Source organism: Hirundo rustica, chromosome 22 (assembly GCF_015227805.2).
Source record: "Hirundo rustica isolate bHirRus1 chromosome 22, bHirRus1.pri.v3, whole genome shotgun sequence".
NCBI classification, from domain to species: Eukaryota; Metazoa; Chordata; class Aves; order Passeriformes; family Hirundinidae; genus Hirundo; species Hirundo rustica.
The window spans coordinates 3,127,060-3,141,874 of NC_053471.1; the positions used below are offsets into that span (position 1 = coordinate 3,127,060).

Here is a 14,815-nt window from a genome sequence, read left to right on the forward strand (position 1 = left end):
CATTCTTTTAAAGAAAGTTGAAGCAGAGTTACCAAGAAATAATTAATCCCAGATTTTAAGATGCTGAAACATGGCAATATTTATTTTGCTGTTTTCCTGAAGACAACCAGCCAATATTGCCTGTTGTTTCTTTGCATTGGCACCAACTGTTCTCATCCTACACTCCTTTTCATCACAAATAAAACAATTATAGCACTATAATTGATAGCCAACAATTTCCTTTGACACCTATCACTTCCATAAGGGAAGAAAATCCCTATGGAAGGTGTTGCATTCCCCATCGGCAGCCCTTTTTACATCACTGCTTATGTTTAGACTTGTTTGGGGTCTTTATGGCACCAAGTGTTGTGGGATCTTTAATGACAAGCCTGACTCGCATTCCCTGAGCGAAACCAATCCAGCCCTGGTTTAGGGTTTTCTTTTTCAGTTTGGTTGGTTGGGGCAGGGGGGGATTTGTGTGTGTGTGTTTAGAAAAAGACAAAACCTCTGCCACAAGTCTGCCCCACTCCTCTGGCAGAGGTTATTCTACAGCTGTGGGCAGAAAGGAAGTGAATCTGGAGCCTGGTGTCCTGGCACTGCAGGAGCTGAGGGAGAAGGTCCCACATTTCCTCACCCAGTCCTCTCACTGGGACACTGAGCTCACACATGAGCCCTGGTTAAAACTCACTGCACTCTTCAATGGATGTAACTCAGCAGATTATCCCTTGCCCAAGATGAGGCAGGGTTCAGAAAAGGATGGATAGAAGTCATTGCTCCCCAGTTCATGTCCCAGTTCATGTCTCACAACCATTCTCAGTGAGCAAAGGAGTGTCTTACACACAGTGGGGGGATCCAGCCTCACACTCCAGCAAAGCTGGTGCCCAGAAACACAAACAAGGGAAAAATAACAAGCCTTGCACAGACTGTTGTAGGGGCTGCACTCCTAATGTCGCACATGAAAAGGAAAAATCCTCTCTCTGAAGGGTGGTATCAGCTCTCTGAGGCTGGCAAGCCTGTGGGCAGAGGGAAATGGGCAAGCACAGCCAGGATGTCACTTGAGGACACAAGCTGAGAGACACAGACACACAGGAAAATTCAGACAGTATTTACTGCAGAATTAAATAGCGTGTCTTAAAAACTATTTCAGTACCCCTAAATGCACACTCAGTACCACAGTTGCTTAGATAAACATGGGGGTTCACTTTGAAATGAAAAAAGCATCAGTTCCCTTCTGCAAATAACAAGAAAAGTGTCCTTAGTGTTGTTTCTTAAGGATTTTTTAAAGACAGTTTGCAGAAGGGAGGGAAGGCTTCGCTTTGCCTAAATTCCTTTTCCCCCTTTGCTAAATAAAAGTCTTCTGAAAGCCACAACAGGTCCTGTAACTTTAAACCTGAGCTGAGATCATAATTTAGGTCCTGACCAAACAGCGTGGGGAGGGCGGGCCTGGCTGCTAATTGAGGACCACTTCAGTCTGCTCCTATCCCTTGGCTAAAGAAAATAGTTCTGACTTCACTCAGTTTTCATTAACTGCTCAGTTATCATCTGAGAAAACCTCCCCTCTTTACGCTACAGCAGCTAAAGGAATATCTGGAATACCAAAGTACTTTTTTGCAGTGATTTCTTTTATCATCTCAATTCTCCACTGCCTCTAGAAAAGAAAATCTGAATTTGGATCCGTCTGTTTTCAGGATTGGAAAGCGACTCTCTAAGCAGATCAAATATGTTTATAAAAGTTCCATTCTTCATCTTCGTCTTCGGGAGCATGCCTTTTGTAGCACTTGCTCAAGAAGGTAAGGAGAAAGTTTGGTTACAATTATTTCCAGACATTTCCTGTAATTTAACAGTTTCTGCGCTCTCTCACGGGTTACATAGTTACTCTGACCAGTTCGTAAAACTTGCTTTGAAATTCTGCAGCGGGGCATCTACTTCAGCTGTGATCTGGTAAGAAACACAGCAAAAGTTTTGGATGGGCTGAGTTTGACTCTATTAGGAAAGAATTTTCTGTGTGTCTGTGAGGGAGGGAGAGGGGTAGGGGCAGGCAGGGGAGGAATTCCCTCCACAGCCCTTGGAAATGGCTCCAGAATCACTGGAACACTCACAGCGGGCTCTGCAAGCAGTGCTTTAGTTCAACTGACATTTAGTTGAACTAAATGTTTAGTTTAAGTGACATTTAGGGGTATAACTCCACGAAAGTAACTTGTAAATCTGTTCTTTCAGGAGTTTAACTTCTTTGCTAAGAGACGCTTCAGACTCTTAGAATTTGAGCCTGATTCAGGGTTTTGCTAAATTTGACTTATCCATAAGCAATATATCTACTATACACATTTACAATACATTACACTGAGGGAAACTAAACCAGGGGGAATTATTGTCAAAGACAGATATGAAAAGTGTTATGTACCAAAAAGATTAATTTGGAAAGTAATGTATTTTGAATTTTATAAGAAAGATACAATATACACTTTGAGGTAAAATAGATGTTTAAGTCTTTCTACAGCTAAAGGAGTCTGATTTGTTAATAGTAAATCAGAATTACCCTGACCAGTACTTGATTCCAGGAATGCCACTTTGAAACTCAGTCTTTCTGAGAAGTATTTGACTCATGGTGAATGAATTGGCCACAAGGCAACGTGATTTACAGCTGCCATTGCCATGGAACACGTTCCAAGTAGCAGCACAGCAGTTTCAAGTACCAGTGCTCTGAATACAGTAAATTTAAACTCAGCCCACTGCTCTTTAAAAGTATAGATTTGTATCTAATCTCATTGCTACATAGATCTACTCATCAGGCCTTGATTTGGGGACCCAAACTGAAAAAAACCCAAAACAAACATAAACAAACAACAACAAAAAACCAACAACAAACTGATTTTGGCCTGATAACAATCAGTATCATCCTGCTGGGAAGAATGGAGTTATATTGATATATACTGGATGTCAATGATGACTTTAAACTTCTAGTGGTTCTGTGGGTCAGAATATGAGGCTGAAATTTGGAGTCATGGTTCAAAATTTCACAGAAAAACTAAAATCAGCAGGTATCACAGCAAGTCACAGAAGTTGTTTTCTAGGCTCACCCAGCCACCTTGCTCTTAAAAGGCATCTATATTAAATGTACCAAAGTTTAAAGCCATTTAAAACCAACACAATTTTACAGAATTACTTTAAGCAATCCAAGATACCAGAATCACAGGTTAAAAAGAGTTTCATCTTCAGGCTTTTGAGAAGTTTTTATGTGTATTTTCTCTCAACTCTGAGAGGAGTCCAGCAATGATCAGGCTGAAACCCTCCTAGTGATAAAAATTATAATATTTCCTGCTTGCAAAATCCTCCCTGTGCTTCATTACCTGTATAGTTTGCATTGAAATCCAGAGCTGGATCAAGAATGTGATTTACAATATTTGAGGTTTTCTGTGTCTGTTTAGGGTTTGTGGCTTTTTCTTCACATGGAGCCAGTCATTTAGGATAACTTCCAAAAGATACACCAGGAAAACAGACTCCAGATAAAATAAATCTGGAGTATTTTGTGTCTATCACTGCTGTTTACTGATAACCATCAGCAATTACAAGTTAGAACAGACATGAAATGACAATGCCACCTTCAGCAATCTCTGCTGACGGGGAGTTCAGGGAAGGATTGACTTGCACCAGGCTTGGTGGAGTGGCTTTATCCAGATACATGAACCTCTGGGGATCCTCTGGGGAACACAGTGTGGCCTGAGGGTGTCAGAGGAAAAAGGTCTCCTGATACCTCTTAACTTGGAAAAGGCCATAAATAAACCTACTCTTTTCTTATGGTTATGGATTGAGACCAAATCGAGAAAAGCAGCTTTGTTTCCACCAGGAAGCATATCTCCAATTTCCAAAAGGATGATGATTAATGCTACTATTATTAATAATAATAATCATCATCATCACATTAGCAGATACATTTTGGCCCTGCTGATCTCATTCAGCATGCCAAAACTCTGGCAAATCTTCACACACAGAATCGAACCAAAGGATCTGAGATAGAAGTTGGCCTGAACAAGCATCCAAAGCGGTGCTTTGCAGAGGCAACGCATTTCCTGATTCCAAACCTTTCCCATGGTGCTGTATCATTGCAGGGAAGGAGATTACTCTGTTGGCTGTCACATAACATGAACAAAAATTAACATGATTGTTTAACAAGATACCACATGTCACTTGGGCTGTATCAACTGTCCATGTGCCTGATTTTACCTGCAGGCAAATATTAGATTATATTTCCTTATGCAAGGCAGGTTTATACCAGGTCATGTTACGTTTGGTTTGGACTGAAAGTAAGAACATGGACAGGATAATTCAGATTAAAAGTGTTTATATTGTAAGAAACAGAATTGAAGTTTGCAGTCAGCTATGAAGGACTAAAATTGAAGTTTACAGTTCATGAAAGACTAAATAGTTTTCTGTTTTTGAAAATCATAGAAAAGAGAAATGACAAAATCACAAGAAAAGATTGTTTCAAAAGAGTCCTGATTTTCTGCCACTATTTCAGTGGCAAAACTAAACAGTAAAATCAGGCAACTCTAAAGCCTTTTGAAAATCAAACTCTGTAACTGCTGAGTGTAAACCAAATGTACAAGCAAATGGAACAGTCACATTTGACTCAAAAGGGACCCAGTTTTCTACTAAATAAACACTGCACAACTTTTCATCCTGCATGAAAGATGATGAGTACTCTTACATGTCCCATCTATGCTTCTTCATGATACGAATCTAACTCTACATGTCCAATACCCAAGACAATTATCACAGAAAGAGAAAAATCATCTCACTGAATCTCAGTTGGTAGGTCTGCAAGTTAGTGTATCTGAATTTTTCTGCGTCTTTTTGGAAGACCAGCAGAGAACAAATAAAATTTGATTTCTTCTCAGCTGGGCAAGCAGAGAGGTTTGCACATCTGTATCCTGACAGTTCATTTTTGAATCTGTAACTTCACAAAGAAAAGAGTCATATTTAAGGGCTTACAAGTGGACCTTTCATTAACTTGGGCTGCACACTAAAACTAGAAACAGAGAGGCCAAATTCTCAGCTTCTGCTATTCACCAGTTTCTACTGAATCTGTGCATTCACCTCAGACCAAGGACTTGTAAATCATCTGCAAAAAAAGAAAAAACCAAAGCAGCAAAGAACCTGGAGAGCATTTAGGTAGATAATGAGGCAGCGCAGGAAGGATTTCAGGCTGTGAGGCTCCAACAGGACCGTGTGGTGTTTCTCCACATGTCACTTGAGGTGAGCCACACGAGGACCACAGAAATGCCCGCTGCTGCTGCTGGCCCAGCTCGGGCACATGGGCCAGCTCAGTGGCACATTTATTCTGTTGGTTTGTTTGCTTTTTGTCTGGATGTGGTCAGGGACTACAGGATGGAACCCAAATGCTGCCAGATCCTACCACTCACAGCCTCCCAGATCCTCTCAAAGGGCCCCTCTGATTTGTGTGTGCACAGACCCTCCTCTCCATGGGGATTAAACCCACAGCAAAGCTCCGAGCTCTGCAGTGCACAATCTGTTACACAGAGTTTCAGAAAAAGATGTGGGATTGGGAGTATAGGTATGCTGGGATATGCTAAAGAGAAACAAATGAGGAAAAATATGAGACAAATGCACTATTGATTTCCAACTCTCCATCTCAGAAGCTTGGCCAAAAACTCTGAAAGGACATGGAAGCTGATGCTGAGCACATTCTCATGTTGCTTTATGACTTCCTCATGTTTTTTCCATCCGTTTATTTGTTGATTACAAACACTACAACATCCAGCTGCATCAGAATAATCCTTTATGAGGATTAACAATTTAGCTGTTACCATCACCATTTTCAGGCAAGCTTGTACTCTATTAGGAGAGCTTGAGACACTACTAAATCTGTAACGGGGACACACTTAACTCCAAACCCATATTAAAATGTTTTTTATGACTCTGAAACCCATCCAAACATTAGCTAGTCTATTGTTAGTGTAGTATCAAAGTCAGACTAAACACATTTGAAGGGAACTTGCCTGCTGCATGGCAATATAACGTAGGTAGCCAAAAATCTCTGTGTGAACAGAATTAACACCTAAGAGTTTCCAGTTCAGTGTCTGGCATGAGTATTTCAAACAAATGAGCTGAGGAACCTGCAAAATGTTCTGCTTGCAGATACAAAGGGTTAGTAATCTACAAGGCAGATGTAAAAGGGCACACAGCTGTAGCCTCAGAGTCCAGGGAAGGAAGTCATTTAGAGAAAAGTTTCGTTTATTACTGTAGTAGAGGTCATTTCTTAATTCCTTTTGTTTGCATTTACATATCCCAGTATTAGTATGCTGCCTGCTTTGTCCTGCACATCTGCCCAGTTTGCTGATCCCTTACACCAAGTTTTGCACTCTTCTTGTCTTGGCTGCAACTCTCCTTCCTAGCCAGCCATGCAGCAAAAGACTGAACGTTCTGTGATTCTGCCACTTTACAGCAAGGTACAAGAGACATTCACACCTTGATCACAAGTCCAACCTTGTTGTTCCATCCCTCACTGCTCAAGGAAAAAAATTAGACAAGGAAACAGGGTCACAGGGCAGCAAACCTCAATAGGAAAGTAATTTTATCCCATATTCATGGGATTGCAAGTCTGACATCATTGCATTTAGTAGACAAGAAAACAGAAGTTGACAAAAAAATATTATAAAAAGTGTAAATTTGGAATACTCATCTCTAGTTCTGTAAGGAATATTTTAAGGGAATATCCTGTAATGGGGTTTGTCATTTCCTTTCTAATGCCCACAGCTCTGGGGCTGATTTTACCACGCATAAGACAAAGCTTAGGAAATTTCCAGCTTTTCCTCTCGTGGCTTTGTTTTGTGACTCTGGTTGGGGGTCATTACACACACCATGCAGCTGAAGAGCAGTTGCTCCTCTGTATCTGCCCAGTTAGAGTGCATTTTGGTTTGCTTTTCTGTCAGTAGAATATTGTAACGTTCAGAAGACATGTGATCTACTCGAGAAGCAGCCAAGTGGTTCTTTGCCACTTGGCACTGTCGATTTAAACTCTGGCTTTGTTCCTTTGGCTAAGCCAGCACCAGCAATAAAACCCATCTGTGGCAGGGTGTGGCGACCAAAGGAAATGTTTCTGACAATTCAGCAAAGCATTGTCATCACGAGCTACATAGAATACCTGACCAAAGTCAGTCATACCCTAAATAAGGCTGAAGCTAAATCCTTCCTTGTGCTTCATGACCATTTTCCAACTGGCGGATATTTTCCAGAGTTTCTGGTATTCTGTCATGCAGCTTCCTTTATTATATATAGCAAAGCTGTCAGTCTTTGTCTAAGGAAACTGCAGAAAGCACTTCAGGATTTAGACAGTACATACTTTCTCCTGAACAACAGTCTAGACACTTAAATACACGCCAGGGGATTTTTAATGGCATGATAGATTACTCCAGCTTCCATAAAGAATTAACAGAGAAAGAAAATGCCAATGTTGTGGACCCAAACAGACCAAGGACACAGAGTTCTCTGGGTACTGCAGATATGATTTTGCAGGAGCCCCTGGTACAAATGAGAATTTCAGTTCTCATTATCAAACTTCCCTATTTTTCTGAAGTCAGAAAATTTTAACTGTCCAAAGATTCAAGTTGCAAAATTCAAACCCCAGAATCCACTATATTATATTCTTCAAACCCTTGCATTTCCAAAGTACAAAAAATCTTGTGGCTTGGATTTGGCAGCGTTGAACAATTTCACAACAAAAGAGACACCTGTATACTTTAAAAAAAAATAAAAATCCAAAAGTATAAAAATAATGGAAAACTATTCTCACACAAAATTAAGCTAATGTTGTAGGTTTTGGACATGACTCTGGAATACACTTAAACCGAGGATGAAGCCAAATCACAGACAAAACTGCTTTTGAAAATTACAGATCTGCTGTATTTAAAAGGCAGATCCCTTGCAAATCATGCATTTTTGTTAAAACTTCACCACCATGAACAGAAGTTTTCACTGAACTACAACAGAACCAATTCCAATAATGAGATACTGACAAAGACTCAGTTTGCTCACAATTAAATTAAGGTCTCTAAGTGAAGAGTGCTTCCACAGAAAGGGAATTCCTGTATCAGGACATAAACGCTGACTAAAATGCAGTCAAAACAGGATGGCCAACACACACATCCATACAGAGTCCTTCAAACAACACCACTTGGTCTGTAACAATTCCGGACACAGATCCTGAAAACCATCAGTCAGCTCCAGATGTTTGCTCAGTTACATCTCCAAAAGAAAAGTGATATGTCCCAAGTGACCCATCCTGCAACGCTCTGTGCTAGCTAATATTTTTAGCTGTTATAAATAACGGAAGCTCATTTTATTTTTTCCTCATTTTTTTAATGTAAAAGCAGAGGGCAATGAGGAAAGGATTATAGCAGTTCTTGCTAGAGGGCATCATTTAAGGTTTGCCATTTTTATCTCCTAGTCTCTTATCAGGAATGGAAACATTCTATTTTGAGGGCTTCCTATTTCAAGACTAAACTAAAATACAGGCTTACAACTGCCTTTACCCACTCGTGTTTGGGTTTATTCAGCAAGGAAAGAAACAAGATCCTACAACATTTTTCATCTTCAGAAGTATCTTTGTTGGTTTTGGAGATACCTGAAAGAAATGCTAATGAACAATTTTACAACTCTCCCTCCTTTCCAACACAACCACTGTGCTTTGAAAGCAACCCTAAGGGGTTTCTCTAGTAAACTGTCACTCTGTGCACAGGAGTAGTGAGCTCAGCTTCCCCTAAGTGAGTCATGGGGTGCTTAAGCACAGGAGATTTTCAAAGTGGTATTAAACTTTTAAAGACATCAAATTTTGTCCTGGTGTGAGAAGCTGCAGCCTGAGAGCAGCTGGGACTTTGAACTGAAAGGCTCCCAGCTGGAACTTTGGCAGGAAGGGATGCAATGATTAATTCACATCCACACCAACGTATAGCTGCAAACAGAGGAGGCTCCTTGGAGACAGCCCTAGCACTGTGAGGTAATGTTTTTATTTACAACCTCCTCTAAGATAATATTAAGAACACATGCAGAAGCACCACTTAAGCCTGACTCTTGCTATATTTGGCCCACATCAGATGAAACCGAGAAATGACACAAGCACACTCCCCTTAAATCCCATTTACATTCCCTTTGATGTCGGTGCTGCAGAGCCTTGTACTGGGTACAGTGAAGGCTTTAAGTCCAGTAGTGTTCCCCAATTTCATTTCAGTATTTAACTTCATGATGATGTTCTCCAGCAAAAAGCTGTTTAGTACCCAGTGTTCCTTCCTACAAATGCAGAACACTGATAATAAATTCCCTTCCAATCTTTCTCTGGGTAATAGTTTGGTAGTGTCTAACCACCACCCAGCCACCTCCACTGTCAGTCTAAAATGGACCTGGAAACAGAGTTCAGGGACTGTTCTGCATCAAATACAGAACCTCAGCCTGAACAGGGCTGGGGCAAGACCTTCAGAATGACAGAAACCAGATTAGTCTGAGCTTTGGGCAGTTTGTAGGGAAGCCATATTCCAGTTTCCCTTTGCAGTTAAGGAAAGGCAGCACTACCAGAGATGATCCATTTGGGTCATCAGGTGAGCTGAATTATCTTCTAGAGGTATTTATTTTTCCCTAAAGACTAGAAAAGAAGATAATGGCAAGCAGACACTTTATTTAGGTGCCTTTATTAAGAACCTAAAATTAGGCAAGATTAATCTGGGCCACCTCCTTTTGTCAGTCACAGTACCGAGAGGGCAAAGGCACTGGAACAGTTCTACATGCCACTCATGGCCAAGCATCTGCAACAAAGGTTGCAGAGCAGATGAGAATGTTTTTAGGTCACTAAATAAAAATGGTAATTAGTAGAAATGGTGTTACAATTTAATAAGACAGGCTGTGAATATTTATCATACCTAAGATATTCAAATAGCAAAGTAGTTTTTATTTTTTAAAAGAACTCCTGTGAAGAGCTGTCCTTCTTCTGATCTGGTTGCTTTGGTAAATAGTAGATACAAAAATTGAATCTGGGAAAGATGCTTTCAGAAGTTTTTGGTGCTTTTTTGCCTCAAGTACTTGCTCAGGACATCTACTATTAGCCCTTTGCTTAAGTTTCAGCACTGGTATCTGGAATTAGTAGGACTTTTATGCCCCAGGCAGCAGCAGGACAAGCAGCCTCACCTGGCTTTGTAATCACCAGGAATTACAAACTCCCAGGAGCTCTCACACCACATTAACATCACACTCTGCCTGTCACAGGTTTATGAATCAGCATGAAATTGAATTAAATTATACTTAAGTTTTCAGCACATTCTTGGTACTGCCAGTTATCTCCACACAGCCATATCTCTCCTGTTCTGCCTTGTTCCAGCTCATTTTCCTACCGGTAAATTCTGGCTGTATTTGTAAATTAACAGCATTGTGTAGGACAAAATATAAATATCCATTTTATCAAAGAGAACAGATGAACTAGGGGTCTGGAATAAAACAAAATCAAAATTAAAACAACAACAAAAAACCAAACGCTTACATTGTTATCTAAAAATTGAAATTACGGCGACTAAGGTTTGCAGCTTCAGGAAAGCCTCAGGACTGATTTGCGTAGAAATATTTCCAAACTATAGCTGCACCCATAAGCACTGATGGCAGCTCTAAAAATAGGTTGCAGCTGGGGCTGAGCTGAAATATGGGAGAAAGCTTTTACTGTATTAGAAAATGGAAGATGCTTGAAGTAATCTATCCCAATACATAAGCTAATGGTTAGCTTGAAATCTGGAATCATCACATCTACTATGGCAAACCTTTTCTTAATAAAAAAGAGAAATCTTTTCTTGGACAAAATATCAGTAATCAGTATGTTTCAAGGTGGTACCAGAATTAGGTGATGGGTACTTCAGCTTTTTGTCCTACTGCTTTGGAAATGAGTATAACAGAATTCAAGCTTATTCCAAATAATTTCCCATTCCCATGTGCGTAAGGTCAGGGAGACAGAACTACACAGAGGCCACGTGTAACAAAGTTTATGGGTCAGAGGAGCCAGAACATGTGACTGTCAAGTAAAATCCTGACTCATCTTCTAAAATTTTATTCAGCAAGCTCGGTTCTAGAAGGAGAAGAAAGTGCAACAATTGATTTCAGAGACAGAAATGACACGGAATATGAAGAATTACCAACAATGGTGAGTATATAATGCTAAATAAAAGATCCTTTATGCTAACACCTTATTCACTGCCACCTCCCACTTCTTCCAATTCAGTATCACTCACAGAGTTTCAGTGAAACTAAACTCAAAAACTACTTTACAAAAACCCACTGAAAAAAGGCAGGTCTGCAAAATTCTGCAGCCTCCTACACCTTTTGCAGTCCTACCAAGAGATCTGATGTAGAAAGCCTCCAGCTGGGAAGACAAATCAGTTTATCTTGGTTTGTTTTGGTCACTGTACACATGTTAAACATGAGAGGTGACAGCTAAAACAGCATCCACACCTGACAGACCAAGAAATTTAAATGCTACTTTATACATGTAGACTGCATGTACTGAGGTTTTCTTTTCCCTCTTTTCCCCCCAATGCTTGTCATTGCTCACAAGACTACACAATGTAACAAATCTCTTGCAGTTTGGAGAGCTGAAGACCACAGAAAGTACCTTTGACCTTTATGGAGAATTTGAAAATGTTACTGCTTATGAAGTTAACACAGAAAGTGTTGATGGTAAAAATCCCTTTCATTTCTATTTTTACATATCAAAGTTTTACTGCCATCTACTAAACAATATCTGGAAATCTCAAATACTCTCTCAAACTTCATTTGTTGACTTTCTATCAAAAGAATAACCCCAAGCCATTGTGACAAAGTCAATAAAATTTTCCTTGGATATAGCCTTTCAGTTTGGAAGGCAACACCGTGTACAAAGCAGAGTGAGTAATTATTGTCTTTCTGGCTTTACAGGTGAGCGGAGTGGGGAACCAGAGAAAACCGATGAAGGTATTAAAGTGAAATTTTGCTTGTAAAGATGCGAGGGAACATAATTGCCAGGCAATTCCCCTTCCAGCAGCCCTTCCTGTGCCCATGCCATTAAGTAAAAGTTTCAGGGGAGGCACAGCCTGCTCCCTGAGCTGCCTTCCCTGGTTCACCTAGTCACTGTCTCCATATCCACATCCACAGGGAGCCCTTCAGCCCAAAGGCACATTTGAAGGCTGCTGAACATCCAAACCTACTTCAGAATTCACAAGATAGTAAGAAATTTCCCTGAGGAGTGGGATGCAGCAGAACAGCACCAGGTCTATCAGTAGCTTCTTATCAATGGTCTCCATGAGATGCATATTAACATTCCCAATTCTTTCTTTCAGGTGGTCTGGGAACAATTGCACTGGTTGGAATAATTATTGGAATCATTGTTGCAGTTGGAATCCTTGCAGGAATAATAATTGCAGTTGTGAGGAAGATGTCAGGCAGGTACTCGTAAGTAAATTGCTCATCAGGCTTTTTCTTCAAGCATCTTCCTCTGAGCAGGGTCACAGGAATCACTTTGGAAATTTCTAAGGTTTCTATTTTGACAAAACCTATTTTCCTGTTATACAGTGCCTTAGAGAGGCTCGGCAAGAGCTGCCAATGTGGTATGGGGTCTGCATGCTCTCATGTGCTTCAGAACAACTTCCCAGATAGTGCACACATGCTGTTATATCACATGCCTGGGGCTGGGGTTATTCTGGTGAGCAGGGTAATTCACTAGGAAGTACTACAGGACTAAATTCCAGAATTAGTGGATAATATGTGAATGCTGGGGAGTGATCTCTACCTTAATTTTTGGTGACACGCAAATCTAAAGAGTTTTACAAACTCTGAAGGAGTAAGAAAACCCCAGAAAATTGAACAGATATTGTGCACCAGGAAAAAGCAAAATAGGAATTGGGAAGAGAAATAAAGAGGGGAAAGGAAAGACAAAGAGAAGGAGGAAAAAAGATCATGTAACTTACATTTGGGTAATGATGAACAATAAAATGTCTACTTTTTCTTTTCCAGGCCCTAAACACAGTTGAAACACACAACCATGCCATTCCATGCTGGAAAATAAAAGTGCTTCTTATTTTATCCAAACTAAAGACTATTCCTGTATTTGTGTGAGAAGATGATCCATGGAAAATATAGTCAAAGAATTTCAGATCTATGGGGATACCACACAACTCTAAGGACCACCCTCACAACCCCCTTGCACAGAGCATGGAACATTTTTACTAACCAGAATTTTACTAGAAGAAAAAGATTTTGCAGTAAGAAAAAACCCTGCAGCAGAGATGTACATCTGAAAAGTGATTTGCAGATATTATATGCTTGGGTTTTAAATGCTACCAAAGATTATTTCATGTTACATTATATGTATTCTTTTAAAACAAAAAGAAAGCGGGTTTGGCTGGTTAAGTGCTCCTGGCATGTTTATCTACCACATGATGTATCAAAAAGGAGGAACTGGTTCAGTGAGAATCAATTATTTACAAAGTAGGAAAATACTGGATATTGGAAGCTAAAATCTTTCCACTACTGATACAGATTTTCTGCTCTTGATACTTAGGTTATTTTGTGGCAAAATATGGTAGGTCTGGCTGGAACTGATCTACCAACTGAAAGCTTGCTCATCTGACTATGGCATCAGGAATTTCCTGCCTTCTCTTGTTGCAGAGACATGCAGGAGTTGAAATACACATCCTGAATTAAGGGGTGCTTGGAAAATACCCAGTTTTGATGGGTCACTTTAGAGCTGACGTGTAGAAGCTTTTGAGTTAGCATACATAGTGTTATTTCTTTATGCCTGTCCCATTTTCTAACTGTACAGTTGATTTGTTTGACAACAGGTGCAGCACCAGGTCAGAACGTGTCACTGAGGGGCGATGCAGCATTGGAGTATGCAGCACTTCTGGGGCGCATTTAGAGCAGCACAACCTGAATGTACAGAGCTCAGAGTAAAGGCTTTACATGCCAAGTGGCTGCAGTGCATTAGATTTCTTAAATTTTATGGCACTTCATTGTTCGGTGTAAAAATTGTGATAATCAATATCATCACCCATTGCTAAATTTGTCAGCTTATCTGTTTGCTTTTCTGTTTCTTCCCTGTGCCTTGAACTATCATATCAATGCAAGCTTTGGAAATAAAAATCATAATATAAACTGTATTATTTTACAATAATTCTTCTTGGTTTTCTTTAAAAAAAAAAAAAAAGTAAAATGTCTTAAACTTTCTTCAGTTTTCCTGACTTATTTTGCCACTTGTCTTATCAATGTAATGTCTACAACCAACTCATTTGACACTGATAACTGAAACTATAATGGAAAACTAAACATATGAAAGAAAACTAATATGAGAGAAAATTAATTCAGAAGTCTTTAGTTAGTTCTGGAGCTGATGTGATGAGACCCTCAGTCTGTGACCAAGGAGTAAGCTGAATCTTTATCTTTGTGTGGATTCATATGAAAGCAGGAAAATTACAGTTTTTCCCCCTTGCAGCAAAAGAATAATAATTTTGTTCGCCTCAATCTAACAATTTCTTATCTGTACTGGGAAATACCCCATAAGGTGCTCTGACGCCCGCTCAAATGCATGGCATATGGAATTATGAATTATTCACCCATTGGAGGGAATAGCACAGATGTCACCAGTTTCTTCCGCATCAGCTCAGTCACTGCTAATTTGCAAATACCAAAATGAGGAAACCTTTCTTATGCCACCAATAGTGACAAGGTCCCCTTTGGAAAATATATAGCAGAGAGCCTTCCTGGGCAGTTCTGAGTTTCCCTGGATCATGGACAGAACAGTTGGACAGGCAGCGTTCTG

General features: G+C 40.0%; 1 protein-coding gene across 3 annotated transcripts; it reads left to right on the top strand.

Moving 5' to 3' along the window:
• The first annotated feature begins 1,407 nt into the window (after positions 1–1,407).
• On the top strand, positions 1,408–14,170 carry PDPN (podoplanin). 3 transcript variants are annotated; one of them, XM_040084855.2, is made up of 7 exons: positions 1,423–1,579; positions 1,668–1,769; positions 11,082–11,167; positions 11,607–11,700; positions 11,938–11,973; positions 12,339–12,450; positions 13,012–14,170. In XM_040084855.2, exons 2-7 carry the CDS (start codon positions 1,700–1,702, stop codon positions 13,016–13,018), a joined length of 405 nt encoding a protein of 134 aa, XP_039940789.1. In that variant the 5' UTR covers positions 1,423–1,579; positions 1,668–1,699; the 3' UTR covers positions 13,019–14,170. The 3 variants fall into 3 exon arrangements, with proteins under 3 accessions (XP_058279307.1, XP_039940790.1, XP_039940789.1); XM_058423324.1 differs by having other exon boundaries at positions 1,408–1,769; XM_040084856.2 differs by having other exon boundaries at positions 1,408–1,769; positions 12,339–12,444.
• Positions 14,171–14,815: the final 645 nt, after the last annotated feature.